This window comes from Danio rerio, chromosome 8, assembly GCF_049306965.1.
Source record: "Danio rerio strain Tuebingen ecotype United States chromosome 8, GRCz12tu, whole genome shotgun sequence".
In the NCBI taxonomy this organism is placed as follows: domain Eukaryota; kingdom Metazoa; phylum Chordata; class Actinopteri; order Cypriniformes; family Danionidae; genus Danio; species Danio rerio.
In genome coordinates this window covers 24,691,139-24,706,520 of record NC_133183.1, presented here as the reverse complement: position 1 = coordinate 24,706,520, position 15,382 = coordinate 24,691,139, and the positions used below count along the sequence as shown (strand labels likewise).

At 33.6% G+C, this 15,382-nt stretch overlaps 1 protein-coding gene across 3 annotated transcripts in view; it reads left to right on the top strand.

Annotated features, from left to right (window-relative positions):
* Positions 1-15,382, top strand: part of magixa (MAGI family member, X-linked a) — an 81,445-nt gene that overhangs the window by 26,181 nt on the left and 39,882 nt on the right. For all 3 annotated transcript variants that reach the window (XM_073910323.1, XM_021478425.2, XM_021478426.3), the window contains exons 4-5: positions 7,694-7,813; positions 14,871-15,044. In XM_073910323.1, coding sequence (XP_073766424.1) covers positions 7,694-7,813; positions 14,871-15,044 — 294 coding nt within the window. The remainder of the gene's footprint in view (positions 1-7,693; positions 7,814-14,870; positions 15,045-15,382) is intronic.

The window sequence follows — 15,382 nt, the reverse complement described above, 5'->3', positions numbered from 1 at the left end:
ATAGTTTGAAATAGTTTTTAGAAATAATTGTGCTTAACAAATGGAATTAAATATGTAGGAGAATGGGTGTCTTTAGTGGAGTGCGTACAACACTGTTTTCTTATCCACGAAAGTAAAGGAGTAAAGAAAAGAATTAAAGTAAAGAGAAAGTAAAAAAGCATAATGGAGGAGGCTCATTCTTTATCCTCAAGCTGCAGATGGTTTATTTTCTCAATTGTTTTCTCGCTAGTTCAAGCATTGTTCAATGCACTAGTTTAAGCATTGTAGCATTCAGTTTTTCCTCTTACAAAGTACACCATGTAAATAGCAAATGTGCCATGGCGTGATGCAACTGACTCTTAACCCTTTGATGCACAAACTATAAAATAGATATAGAAAAAATAAGCTTAGATGGGTCACTTTAGACCCATGTAGTGCATCAAAGGTTAAAGGGAATGAAAGATAAGACTGATTGGTTTAATGCACATTATGCTCAAAACACACCTTTAACTCATTAAGAGAAAAAGAACAATCCTGTTAGACCATACACTAGGGTGCAGACCTTATTTTTCTTTCCTTAAAACATCAAGTGGACTCGGACATGCCCCTAATTCTTTTTCTCCATGCGCTTGAAACTTTGCGACTAAATCGTTAAAATAGAGCTCTATCATTTCTTTCAGCATTGCCCTAAAATTACAACATTTCAACTGCCTGATTGACCTTTTGTACATAGGTTATTATTAAAATAAAAAAAATCCAAATTTGTGATGTGAGGTACACAATATCATTTGATAAAACATAATTCCCAGAGTGCAAGTTAAAGGGATATCCATTTATTTTCATCTGCTATAGAATTGAATAGAAACTCTTTGGAATTTGCATAAACATCACATTCTTTTGATTTTTTTCCCAGCAAAATGTCTTTCAGTTAAAAAAACAGTCCACATGCCTTCTCATTTTTGAAGATTTGTAACAAGCTGTTCACACATTAGCAATAAAAAAGCAACTAATGCATGAAAAATCTTGCATATGGTTGCTTTAGATATATTTGCTGACCGTCCGATGCTTTTTGCAGACAAAACTAGAAAGTATTCTCTTGATTTGGTAAACTGACTTTATGCAACCTTTGGGAGTAAAAGCATAGTTTTTTTTTTCTAAATCACTCATCTGAAATCAAAGTCATGTTTACAAGGTACCGGACTGACACAACAATTGCTTTTGAGGATGAAATAATCACTGGATTTGCCTGTGTTTGTCATTAAAGGTGTACATAGGCTTTTTTCAGACTTCATTACAAGAAGACAGATTTTTCCGTTCAGACCAACAGCTGCATTCCTCATAGTAATAACGCAAACTTAACATACTGTAAGCTCACCATGTGAAAGACTTAATGGATGTTCTGCCAAATTATGTTTTCCACGAGGATGCTATCTGAATCTAAACGCATTTGCCAGTGCGTAAGAATGAATTACTTTAATGTGATTTCAAACCTTCTACAAAAGCCGGTGTGGAGGTTTCATTTGTACAGTTAAAAAAATCGTATATGAAATTTATTGCAAACTCTGATCAATGACCTTTTTTGCAATATTACTATTATTTTTACAAACAAACAAACAAACAAACAAACAAACAAACAAACAAACAAACTGTTACATATAGTTATCTTTGTCTTGTTTTTGTTTACAAAAGGGAAGAAAAAAGGAATGGGAAAAAATAACAAAAAAAGGGAAAGAGAAAAACGAGTAATAAACGGCTGTTAAATTACAGATATTTATCTTGAAATAACAGACGGTAAATGAGAGAAATTTACAGGAAAGTTAAATTTAAGGAATTTTTGTAATTAAACATTCGTTATTTAACGGTAAATTTCTGTATTCTAACAGCTGTTTTTTGTTTGTTTGTTTTTTTACTTTTTTTTCTGCCACCCCAGCTCCAGGAAAAAAGACATAAAATAATGTTGTTGTTTTTTACAGTGAAACTGAATGCAGTCATTCAACAATCACAATCAAATGCTTAGTTATTTTTTCAATGTTGAATACAAGTAAATTTTTACAGTTAAACAGTATAAGATAATAATAGTTAAAAACAAATAAAATTAAATTACTTGGAAATAAATCACTTATAAGGAAAGAGAATGCATCTATTAAATGGAAGGCAAAATGTTAAGAGACATAAAGTTATAAAACATTGCCACTTTTTTAAGAAATTAGTTTTCCGGAAATATTACTAATATTTATTTTGTGAAGAGATTTTGCTCTCTTAAAATATATAAATTCATTTTACAGTGATACATGAACCAGACAGTGGTGGAAAGAGTACTGAAAAATCATACTTAAGTAAAAGTAACATGCCTAAAAATGTAGTGGAAGTAGAGTAAAAGAATCTGTTGTGAATATTACTCAAAGTATGAGTAAAAAGTAGTCCTTTCAAAAGTACGCAAGAGTAGTGAGTATTACACTAAAAAGCTGATGCATTTAGATGTAATTTGTTGATGTGTGTAAACATAACATTCTGTAGTGCATTTAGTTATTGCCAAGCTGGCACACAACGCCATAAGACATTAACATTAGGTTAGATCTAGGTTGTGATGTCAAGTGACCAAAATTCAATGTCTAGCCAATGTCTAAGGATTTAGGTTGGGTTGGAAAGTGACCAAAATCCAACATCAAGCCAACATCTTAAACCAACATCATATTGACGTCAAATACTGACATTTATTTGTCTGGTATGGCAACCAAAATCCAACGTCTGATAGATGTCATAGTGGTAACGTCCACACAACGTCAAGCTGTAACATCATTAGACATTGACATTTGGTTGATTTTAAGTTGGACGTTGGACATTTGGGTTTTGATGTGATTTCAGGTTGGATGTTGGGTTCTGATGTCAACCTGATTTTCTTTCCCAAACAAAATGCAACATCAATCTGCTGGGGGTTTATGGCCATTTTGGACATCATACAGTAAACATCGGTCATCTTCTCATCAGTGATATGCATCTAAAAAATCTCTAGGTCAATTTGTATAAAGAATTTGGAGATCTTCTTGGACACTTTTAATGTTTCCAAACAGTTTCCTGCAATTTTAAAGCGCACATGTCTTGAGGTTGTTTAGTATAATGCAATTTACTTTCTATGTGTGATTTGATTGGACAGGAATCACAGGACTACTCAGCCAATTTTTATTGGAAGAAAAACTAAAAGTAGTGACTGCAGTTTGAAGGAAAGTAGTGGAGTAAAAGTACCAATACTGCACCAAAAATGTACTCAAGGGAGAGTAAAAGTACACAATTTTAAAACTACTTAGTACAATTTCTGAGAAAATTACTTAATTTCAGTAATTTGAGAAGTTGTAATTTGTTAATTTACACCCCTGGAACAAACCATACTTTAATCATAGGCAACTCACGATTATTCAGTATAAAATAGCTCCCTGCTTGTACCGTACCAACGGGCTCCTTGGTCAGAAATAAGGCTGAAGACCCCTACAGTAAAACAACTGCAGCAAAAACACAGGCGCGCATATGGGAAATGAGATACTGTAATGCGCCAGCCAGCAAAAGCATGCATGCAGTCTCATGCTTTAATGCTCTCACAGACTATAAACAAATCCAGTTTACAATCACATCAAACCTCATGCGGAGTCAAAGGTTCAGTCACTTTGAGGCAATGCAATGCACTTTAACCATCGCCATGGCAACCGTCATCAAATGTCACAGCAGTGCGCTCATTGTGAATGGCACCGTTCCATATTTTTGCCTTGGCAACAAAACGGCAACTATTTTCAGAAAAAAAAGATTGCTTGCATTTATTAATGTATAGCTCCTGCCGGTATCAGGCTCTCATTCAGAATGCGTTTTAAGTTGTTCCGCTTGATACCGATTTTTGCCTGTTTCCTGCTCTTGAATCCCAGAGCTGCACATTTGTCTTTGTCTGCAACATGAGGTACCCTGCTGTGCCTTTCAGCTCTCCTGTTCATGCATATACGCATAAACGCATAAGCACCCAAACACAGATCTATTCACGCATCCTTGCGAACGCTACACTCAAGCACTCATTTTCATGCACCATTCACATGCCGTTTTATCTGTCGGTTCAGTTACACAGCCAGTCTAGTCAGACTTAAAGGGTTTTCCAAATAGCACATTTATTTAAAAAAAAAAAAAAAACTCATCATTATTTTGGCACCATAAAACAGCTCATTTTACTGTCACATCTCTGAATTCATTGCAGGCAATTAGAAGACTGTGAACTGTAAGATGCTCCTCTTTTCTGTTCTTTTTAAGATTAAATAGCACAGGTGTGTCAGTATAAAAGCACATTGCTCCATTTAACCAGGTGCAAGAAGTCAATGGTTAGGATATACAGATACATTTGGGGCTTTTAGAGTCAACTTAAAGTCAACATTATGTACTTTTCTAAAAACATGTTCCTGGTCTTATTGTTTATAATTCATCAGTGCATGTTATTCCCAAAGAAAAAAAAATGTTTCCTCATAATCTTTCATCAAGATGTAATAACTCTCTTGGCTGTTTTTTTTTTATTTCTCCAGCTGACATCATAACCACTCTATATTTAAACCACAACCACCTGGCTCTGTTCTGACATTTTATGCCTGCTTTTTATAATCCAATCAGTTTCTGATAGATAAAATGAATCTTTTCCTTTTGAATATCCAGGATAACTCTATAATGTGGAGCGTTATTATAGAAATAAAAGCCCTTAAAGGGATAAATCACCCGAAAATGAACATTTTCTCACTACTTATTCTCCCTCATGAGATTCCAAACCTTTATGAGTTTCTTTATTCTGTTAAACACAAAAGAAGATACTTTGAAGATAGCTGAAAACCATTGATTTCCATAGTAGCGATAAACAATTGTTACATATAGGGATGATATTGCAAAATTAATTATCATGAAATATGTTTCATATCATACGAAATTGATAATTTATTTTTTAATAATCAGTTTAGGAATGTGTTTTATTTAACTACTTTATTTAAATAAGTGTTAAAGAGACTCTTAAACTTGATAAATAAAATGTTACAAAGTGTGTGCAATGCGGAAGTGTAAACACTAAACTATCAAAGCAAACTTTAAAGTGTGAATAATAATGATACAGTAAACGTTAAACTCTGTAAACAAAACAAAATATTATAATCAAATGTGAGCTTTCAGGTAAAGGAATCAGCCATCATTGTTCAAATACATACTGCAAAATTACAAATTGTGAAGTTGGATGACTACATTACCCACTATACTAAAACTCTGTCAGATGGGGTGCTAGAGGCTGGGATGCACAAGAAAAGAAACCAAAAAGCCACTTTGGCGACATCCTTGCATCAATTTTTTTACAATCTCCTCATTACTGCTATCCACTGCACTCTTTGTGCTTTGTTATTTATGGATGATTTATTGTGTATGGTGGCTGAAGGCTTTTAAGTCATTACAATCTTGCTTGGTGTTGAATAACTGTGTGTGAGTGTGTTGCATTCATAACATAGGTGCACAAGTCTACCGCACAAAACCACACACCTTTTCTCTTCCTCAAGACTTGCTTCTGAGCCATTTTTATGTTGGCTACTGAAGGTTGACTGATCAAAGCATCAATGTTTTCTACTGTATCTTTTCTGCAGTGCTAGTGAGTTACAGTGATCAGTTTAGCTTAATTCAGGATGCTTGGCTAATCTACCTCAGGAAAATCCACTTGTCCCAACTTTCATTCGAGATGGAAAGCTGAGAGGAAGTTATATAATGTCATCACTGTGGGAATATTGAGAACAAGTTTAAACTGTTTGAAATCTTAACCAGGTGTCACTTTACATTGCCAAAGTTAGATGCAAATAGGCATACTGTGGGGTTGTGTGATATTGACAAAAATATATCTCAGTTTTCCTTGGTGTTTGCTCAATATAAATAGATTTTTTGTTAAATGTCACATAGTTGTTTTGTTTAAGTTTTATTTCGTAACTACCATTTATTTCATAACTATTTTATATTTTGTAAATAAAAAGAAAAAGTCATACAGGTGTTTGTCTTGCTTTCATAAATTCTAGAGAAATTATAACTTCTTATATTCTTTGTCATACAGTAAATGCTTTTGTACACTCAAAATGACTGTTTTTATCAAACTACTTACTAAAAATGTGCTGAAACAACACAATTTTTTAGATTTTTGTGGAGAGGATTTAATTGTTTTATGTTCAATCCATTTACATTTGTAAAAATTAATAACCCAGCAGACACGCAACATCATTAGATGTTAATATAAATTTTGATTTAGGTCACCATCGTCTATGGACAATGTTATTTTAATGTCCAATAGTGAAGTGAAATGATGTCCACACAATGTCAAGCTGTAATATCATTAGACATTGGTATTTGGTTGTTTTTAAGTTGCGTTGGAAAGTACCCAAAATGCAAATGTCTGTTAGACATTGACGCCAGCCTGACATTGGTTTCTGACGTCAACCTGATTGTCATTTCCAATAAAAAAAGGGTACAACGTCAATCTGCTAAGAAGTCAACCTAGGGTGTACTCAAGAAAGGTTTTGCAAACAGTGCCTGGACTCAGTTAGGTTGGAAGAGGTGGCACAGAGCGCGGTTCCGTTGGGCTCGGGTGAGGTACACTTATAGTGTCCGTGTGCAAAACTGAAGAATCAAAGTCACTTTTAAGAGACTGCTTTATATGGATTTATTAATCATTTGTACATTTCAGTGAACGTGAACTGTCTAGTTAAAGATGCAAACCCCTCATTGCACGTCAGCTGCCACGTTCAGCAAATCTCCTAATACGTGCAGCACAATGTCAAAAATGGTGGATCTGTTCAGCAAAAGATTTGACTGTGTGTCAATGCATCCCAAATGACTTTAAAAAAAAAAACAATATAACTAAAGCGCTCTCCATTGTACTGAGTGAGAACGCTTCTCTTTATAACTGAATAGTTGCATCATCAATGACGTAAGCATGCTCGAGCTGGGAAGGTAAAAATGCAGTGTGATTTCAGTCCATCAGGGGAGAGGGGAAGGGGGACAATTGCACCAGGCATGGTTCAAGGCAATCGTGCCTAGTGTAAGCACCCCCTAATTCCATCATGTTGTCCCAACACAAATTAATTTAGTGGACTCCGGCATATTTTACAGTGTACTCATTACACTTGTTAGTTTTTTTGTGAATCGAATTACAAAATGTCAACTTGAACATCATTAAAATGACAGTTACAATATTATGGTAATGAATATTCATTCATTCATTCATTCATTTTCTTTTCAGCTTAGTCGATTTGGTAATAAATATTTCTCATCCATAAAACAAACAGTTTAATTAATGATGTAAATGAATGAATGTATCTTCGCCTCTATTTATATTAAGGCCAATCATTTTATGTTTGACAGATGTGGATATGTTTCATCCAAGGTCGATGAATCCAAACATCAGACGCATCAAAGCGACTGACCTTAGTCCTAGTGATGTCATCAGGATGTTTTTTTACCAAAGATGCATTAGATTGAAGATGGAAATCCATAAAAAAATAATGAGCGATCTTTTAAAAAGCCCCATGTGTCTTTTGCGCTACAGGCCTTCCTATTTTTACATTCTCCATTTAAAAGGCTTGTTGTTTACTTCTACCAGATACACAGTTGAACAAAAAGCAAAAACATTTTATTTCTTTTAATGATTACAGTTATGTTTTCTCTTTTTGTGTTTACAAAGGTACAACAAGGCAACCACGGGACGGAGAAATCTCAGGGGTGGATTATAACTTTGTGTCCATTGAAGAATTTTTCTCTCTGGAAGAGTCTGGAGCCTTGCTGGAAAGTGGGAAGTTCAAAGGTCAGAATCACTGTCTACTTTAAAACCACTTAATGCGTCTAAACTTGTTTCTCAACCAAACATCACTTCACAGCCCAACAGAGTAGAACATGGTATTTTCAGGATACTCAGAACATTTAAAGAAACCGATTGCCTCAATAGATTTAAAATTTTTTCCCTTCTAACTGAGACAACGAATAACCAAACTCATGTAGTTTGATTCTTTTTACAAATCAGATTAACTTAAACTCTTTAACTAGAGGTACAGATCTTCTTTGCTACCTCGTTCAATTGTAAATCGAAACAATCCCCATTGTTCTCCAGAGTGTCCCAGCGCAGAAATTTTCTAGGTATTCTTCACATGCTTTCATATTATTGAAGATTGCACATTTTAACAGTGTAAATCTAGTCTGGTTCCCTTGCAAAACCACAGATGTCTCACTGTCAGTCCACACTGTAAACCCTAATGTTGTCTTTACTTAAACAATCAAGTAAAGTTGACCGAACATTACTTAAAATTTAGCATTTTGGTCCTGTCACTTAAAAATATGAGTTAATTTAACTTATATACAACGAAAATGCATAATCTTAAGTTTTTAAGTATAGTAAGCTCAAAATCACAATTAATCCTTTGAAAAAAAAAATTATGTCGTCTTTTAGTGTAGTCCTGACTGTAAAATTCTAATATGTGCAACCTTTTAGTGCAAGGTCTTACTTATCAGAAATCAAGGCTTCTTGAAAAATTATTTACCATAATAGGAATAAATCGCTACTTATTTTTCTTTTAAACATTTTTTCATAGTATATAATCACACACAGAGACACACACACTGAACTGAACAATTTAAGTATAATCTACAAAACTGGCAAGTTAAATAAACTTAAATATGCATGTTTTGGGAGACTCATTTAAATTGAGGCAACGGGTTTACTCAATTTCGTTCAGTCAACTTATTAAGGTTTTCAGTGCAGTGTTGTGTTCATCTTTATGATTAGTTTTATTTATGTCAGCATTTCGCTCCACTGTCTGTCCACACATGTAGTGGAATGACAATAAAGCTAAAGCTGAACCTATCAACACTTGTCAGGTTTTGGTAACAGCACACTGACTTGTGTAACTCACAAATAGACTATTATACATTTACATGTATAAGTTAAGGATTATGCAGTATATTTACAGTAGTCTTAACACTTTGCAGCTCATCCACAGACAATTCTTTTCACTACAATGGTTAAATTGGTTAAAAATGTCATTGTAAAAGATACCTCAGTAAATCGCTACCTGTTCAAACTACTTATTTAAAATGAGCTGAATCAATCCAATTGAGAGTTTTTTGGGGGGAGAACTTAATTGTTTTATGGTAATTTCATTTTCATTTCATTTTTTTTCGGCTTAGTCTCTTATTTATCAAAGTTTGCCATAGCGGAATGAACTACCACCTGTTCCAGCATAAGTTTGAACCCTTTCAACTGCATCCTAGTACTGAGAAACACCCATACACACTCATTCGCACACATAAGCTACAGGCAATTTAGTTTATTCAATTCACCTATAGCGCATATCTTTGGACTGTGGGGGAGGACAACAGAAAACTAATGCAAACACGGAGAGAACATGCAAACTTCACACAGAAATGCCCAACTGGCCCAGCTGGGACTCAAACCAGAACCCTTTTTGCTGTGAGGCGACAGTGCTAACCACTGGGCCACCATGCCGCCCCTGTTTTATGTTCAGTCTACTTAAATTTGTAAAAACTATTAAGGTAATCTAATCGATTTGTGTTGGAACAATTGGGAAGCAATTGTGTGGAACCCAGCCTTTTTTTACAGTGAACAAACTGAACATTAAACAACAAAAAGGTGGCCTTCAAGATGCCTACAACATCAACATTGAATTCTAGGACTCTCACAGTTTTAAAAAGCCTGGATGTATGAGAGCTTAAATTTAAAAGTGAGATTTCTAGACCTTGAATTGAAATGAATAATGCAAATGAATGAAATATTAAAGTGCCATGGGAAACGCTAATGAATATACATTTCTCTAATTATACCAAGCTGTATAATAATGGGATCACTGAACATTTAAAATCGTTCCAACTATCCAAATCTTTAAACTATCTAATTGTAAGTTTTAGTTATTATAATAAAATTTTATTTATTTTAAATACCGTAGGTCAAAAAGGTTACAGCCATTGTCAAATAACAAATTAAATATTTAAAAATTGCTTATGAGCAAACCCCCTTCTCTTAAACTTAAGCCTTCTCTACATTTGTTAACTAAAAAGTTAACTAAATAGCCTTGTTTAATATTTTTTTATGTAAATGTTTTACATATCCACCATATATACCAAAAAAAATCAATATGGAAAATGTTTCTGAAGCTAATGATGATATTATGTGAGCATATGGAGCAGGCAGAGCTTGTTTTGGATGTGTAAGGAGTTATTTACTGTTCATCCGAGTTTGTGTGCGCATGCATCTGAATTTGTGTGCGCTCGTGAACACATGGCGAGGGTCAGGGCGTCACGCCAGAGCTCCAAAAGCTCAAGCCAATCAGAGTCCAGAGAAGCAGCCTCCAGACTGCAGAGAAAAGTGCCGTGCTGGCTCACTTCTGTCCTCCAAACATTATCAGCAGAAAGAGCTGAAAAAGAGCCCTAATGGAGAGAGAACAAGCGTGTAACGCAGACTGATGTCTCCGTTAAGGATCTCACACACAGCTGCAGACTCACACTATGACATCCTTCAAAGATGCAGCCCTCCGATTTATGAATATGTTTCCGCTGAGTCGTGTTTTTGACGCCACTGCGACACTTTACGTTCTTTTGTCTTTGGAAAGTAAGTAAGATATTGCTCGCTTATTATGTCCATTTCAGTCCCCCATGAGGTTTTTATGCAATCTGCTTTTTTGTGAATTTAAACAGCAAATGGGGTTGACTGATGTAAATGTCATACTTCTAGTGCTTTTGGCTTTTAATGTGCCCTGCCAAAATAATCTTTTATATATATATATATATATATATATATACAGTACAGCAGTGTTTAAAGCATTTAGGGCTAGGAAGAAATCTTTTATGCTCACCAAGTTTGCATGAATGAAATGTTGCTCTTTTTTCTATGTTTTGAAATGTAATTTTTAACTTTGAGTAATTATTGTAATATATTGTATATTTCTTGTTATTGTTGAAAACTGCTGCTTCTTAATTTCGTGAAAATCATGATATTCTAGTACTTTTTTTGTTAAAAATGCTTCAAATCACGTTCGGATACATTAAACTTAAGACATGTTATAAAAGATGTTAATTAAACAGGTTATTTAATCATAACTGATCATCAGATCAGCATATTACAATCATTTCTAAAAGATCATGTGACATTGAAGACTGAGTAATGTTAAATGATTACTTTTTATTAACTCATTACTACAGTAGGACAGTAGGACAGTAATTTTTTCTACCTTTTTTTTTTAATACCGTTTTAAATTTTATTTAATGTTTACAATGCAAACCCAATTAGATCCACTTATTTGGTAAACAAAGCAAGTCTCTTATATAATATAGCATAATTGAATACACCTCATTTTGGAAATGAATATTTTTATTCATTTCTCAGTGTATATAGGCAATGTATTTTGGTGCATTTAAACATGCCAGATCTATTAAACAGATATATTTATTAAAATATTTTTTAGTCACCAAACATATTTAAAAATTGAACAATAATACAATTAAATTCGAGCAAAATATTGCAAACAGAACTACAAAACTGCAACCTACAACATTTCAACAAATGTTTTAATTTTTTTTGGTTTCTCTTGATTTTTCCTCTTTTTTAAATTTGTATTTAATATTTACTATAACATATATAACATATATAACAAATTTGGGTATGCTAGTTTTTGGATCGCTATTGTAAGATTTTGTTAGATAAGTTTCAGATTTGGCTGCAGTACTGATTAATCTAATGTATATGTAGAAAATAATATTGTATAGCTTCCTATTAAAAATATGAATTTAAAAGAGATTTGTGAGGGGTGTACTTTATATATGCTAAGCACTGTATCTACTAAAAGACAGAAAACTGTAGACAGAACAGTATTGTATATAAATATGAACTTTTTTTATATTTGTCAATAATGTTACTAAAATCATTAAAAAAAAACTTAATAAATACAAATTTACACACATTTGATATGCATTACACACAAAATGATAAATAAATAAAAAAGTAAATAAATAGTCAATGATTGGCTAAAAGTGTGTGGAAATCTGTGGATTGCTGCACGTGCAGATTCCATATAAGTACATATCCATTACATATCCATGTATTGATCAAATCTTAAATGCCTAGATGAATATAAGAGATTTACACAAAACATAAGAAAAGTCTCTTTTCTATCCAGTTTCTGACCCTTTAATTGAATTATCGTGTTTTGATTTGTGCGCAGCATTCAACGCTTGGAATGAAATGCCCGCTGTAAGGACAAATATTAATAGATGGACACACATATGATGAATGCAGATAGAAATGAATCATTCTGTTTAAAAATGTACATTTTAAAATAACGCTCTGTAACAGATAAAGCAAAAGGATTTCAAAAGCAAAAACTGTTTTTCCACAACTTGGCACTGCACAGCATCTTGTAATCCTCTGCGTGTTTTGTTGCCGGAGAAGTCTTGTGTTTGCATCTCTTTCATATTTAATCTCTCAGTACACACATGAATAATTGGGCTAAAAACGGAGTGATATAGAAGTAGGCGCTGATCTACTGCAGAGTTGTTGCTTTTTGTCTCACTGTGATGTCATAATGAGACCAAATCAGAAACGAGCTATTTTGGCAGCTCGCTATCAATAAAACCTGTTTTTAGACTCCCTTTGAGTTCTGAAACTTACACAATGGTTTTTCAATACAATGCCTTTTAATTTGTCAAATAATCAAAGGATATTTGATTGCTCAACCCGTGACCCCTTAAACCTTTACTGAACCCCTAGAAATACTACTAGAAATTCAAAATGTGGTATTATTTGTTTAAAACGTCTATAATTAACTCCAAAAGTGTTGCTAACACCTGAGCAGTGATGCCCCGCAGCCCATGAGTCATTTCTCAAGCCAGAAACCACTCCGCACTCCTACTTTTTTATCACTCTGTACAGGAGAAAAGAGGCTTTTCTCTGTAATCCCTATTTCAGTTTTTTTCTGTCTCCAATCACTCCTCCGCCCCCATTCCTTCTCCCTCTCTCTTTCTCCCATTTCTTTTTTTCTTCTCCAGTTGTAAATAAGCCACAGCAAGGAGTTTGGCATATGCTTCAATTAAAAATCTTTGAAACTGATGAAAATATATCCATTGTACAATAGTGAAGCAGACCCTTAAATAATGAGTGGGCATCTCTTGGTAGTCTTAAAGTGCAAATTGTAACTTTTACTGGAACACTATACTTTCGAAAAATGACTTTAAATCGTACTAAATGTGGGTTCTTAAGACTGTAACAATGGTAGCTCACGTTTTTGGTGTTAAATTATATATCTTTTTAGCAAGAACCATGGGTCTTAATAGTATTACGAATGTTTTATTTGTTAGTTTCTCATTATTTATTAATATTTCATTAGTATTAGTATAATAATGTATTTAAGTGTATTAATGTTAGTATTAATAGTGTTACTTTAAACATTTACTAATCATGTTATTTATTAATTGATCTGTCTGGTATTATGCAGTATCTTTAAAAAATAATAATTAAAAACAGGCCATCATTTATTTTCATTGACCTGAACTTGAAGCAAAAAATAAAAAATGACAGTGCACTAACAACATATACGATCAATAAATGACAATTGACAATAAATCACATGACAATAAACACAAAAGTAAATAAAAATAGAACAAGATTTGAAAACAGATGAGACCAAATTCCTGTGGGAATATTTTCAGTATTCTAAGATACCTTTAGGGCCATCATAATTGGATTTGGTGCAGTTCATTCGTGGTTTCTCTCTGAATCTGCAGATGATGAGCTTTTAAGTTGGCATCTAAAATACACAAAATCTATGTTGTTTGTATTAAAATGAGTTTGATTATGATGAATGAAACAAGTTACAGTTTGAAAGTTAAAATATAGATATTTTTAGACTGTTTTAAAAAACAAAAAATAGAAAACAAAATCCGCAAAAAAGGACAGAAGTGTTACTGTGTGTAAGACACTTTTTAGAGTTCAGTTTCTGTTTTGATTTGGGTGTACTTTAGATGTTCAGAGGTGGATTAATCTCCTGCTTTTGCTATTGATCTGATTGCTAAAAGAGCTTTGGAACATCCTTTCAGTTTATTAGTTTCATAACAACAGTGATTAGAGATTTTAAAACGAGTTTGACCTAGAGCTGCAGCAGCACCCAGGAGCAAAACAAAAATCTTTTTTTTTTTTGGATGAAATGTGCTACAATTATATCAGTAAAACTGCTGACACAGAAAACTTTGACTTGAAAAGATACAGCAGGGGAACATGACGCATTGGAAATTACTTTTAGATTCAAAATCTGCTGGAAAGATGAACATTTAACAATTTTATGTTATAATTAAGCTAATTCACTGTTTAAGCAATTAGGCAAATTTATGACCCTAATCATGTGTACTCTGTGATACAAAAGGTCAGATTTTCTTGCTTCCTTTGAAACTGGAGTTGATCGTTTGGAAGATTCAGTCAAATCATGTAGGATAACATGGATCATCAGATTTTGAGGAGCTTTGGCTTCAGACCTGTGGAGTTCATGCCAGCTTGTGTGGGTTTGCTGGATTTTGGCTATTTTCAGATAAACATGTTCATTTCTTCAAAATGGAATTTAACTTTCAAAAGCCCCTTATTTGAGCTGCTTGTCGTGGTCTGCAATTCTAGAAATATTTTTTGTTTGTTTTTTTTTTTGGCTGCATTAGAAATTTACTTGAATGACAATGGCTCTTGACAAGGATTGTTTCATTTAGGGCATATAATGCATTGTGTCCAATGGCCATTGTTTTTGAGGTGTGCTGGTATTGCGTTTTTGGTTTAGGGGTTTGTAGGAGCAATTTTTAAAAATATTTAATGTCTTCAGGGAACTATTATGGCACACCTCGGCCAGTTCACATCGGTCCTGACAGCCCCCCCATTACATACCAGGAACATCGAAACCTCCTGAGGAACTTCCGTACCCGCAGCAAATCACTCAGCAACCTGGAAAAAGCAGTGGAGGAAGGTGACAACAGCGAGGAAGACTCTGGTCTGTCAGGTACTCAAGCTGTTGGCTGCAACTTTATTTTATATTAGTCACTTTTTTCTTAATTAATTTCAGGTAATGTCAGGTAAATGGTATATTTAGTCTATAAGATTATCTAATAAAGACAAGTCACTGTTAAAACAACAAATGAACTATTATTGAGGATTTTACATTTTGTTGCATTGGATTATTGACAAGTGAAGGTCAAGCTTGAACCATAAGATGCGTAAATGTCAAAAACTGCATAATGCATTATCTGTAAAAATTAGATAAGCTTAATGTGTTTGTTTTGAAATCTTGGTGCAATTTTGTGTACAAATTATGATTGCTGGGATAATTTTGTAAACTTT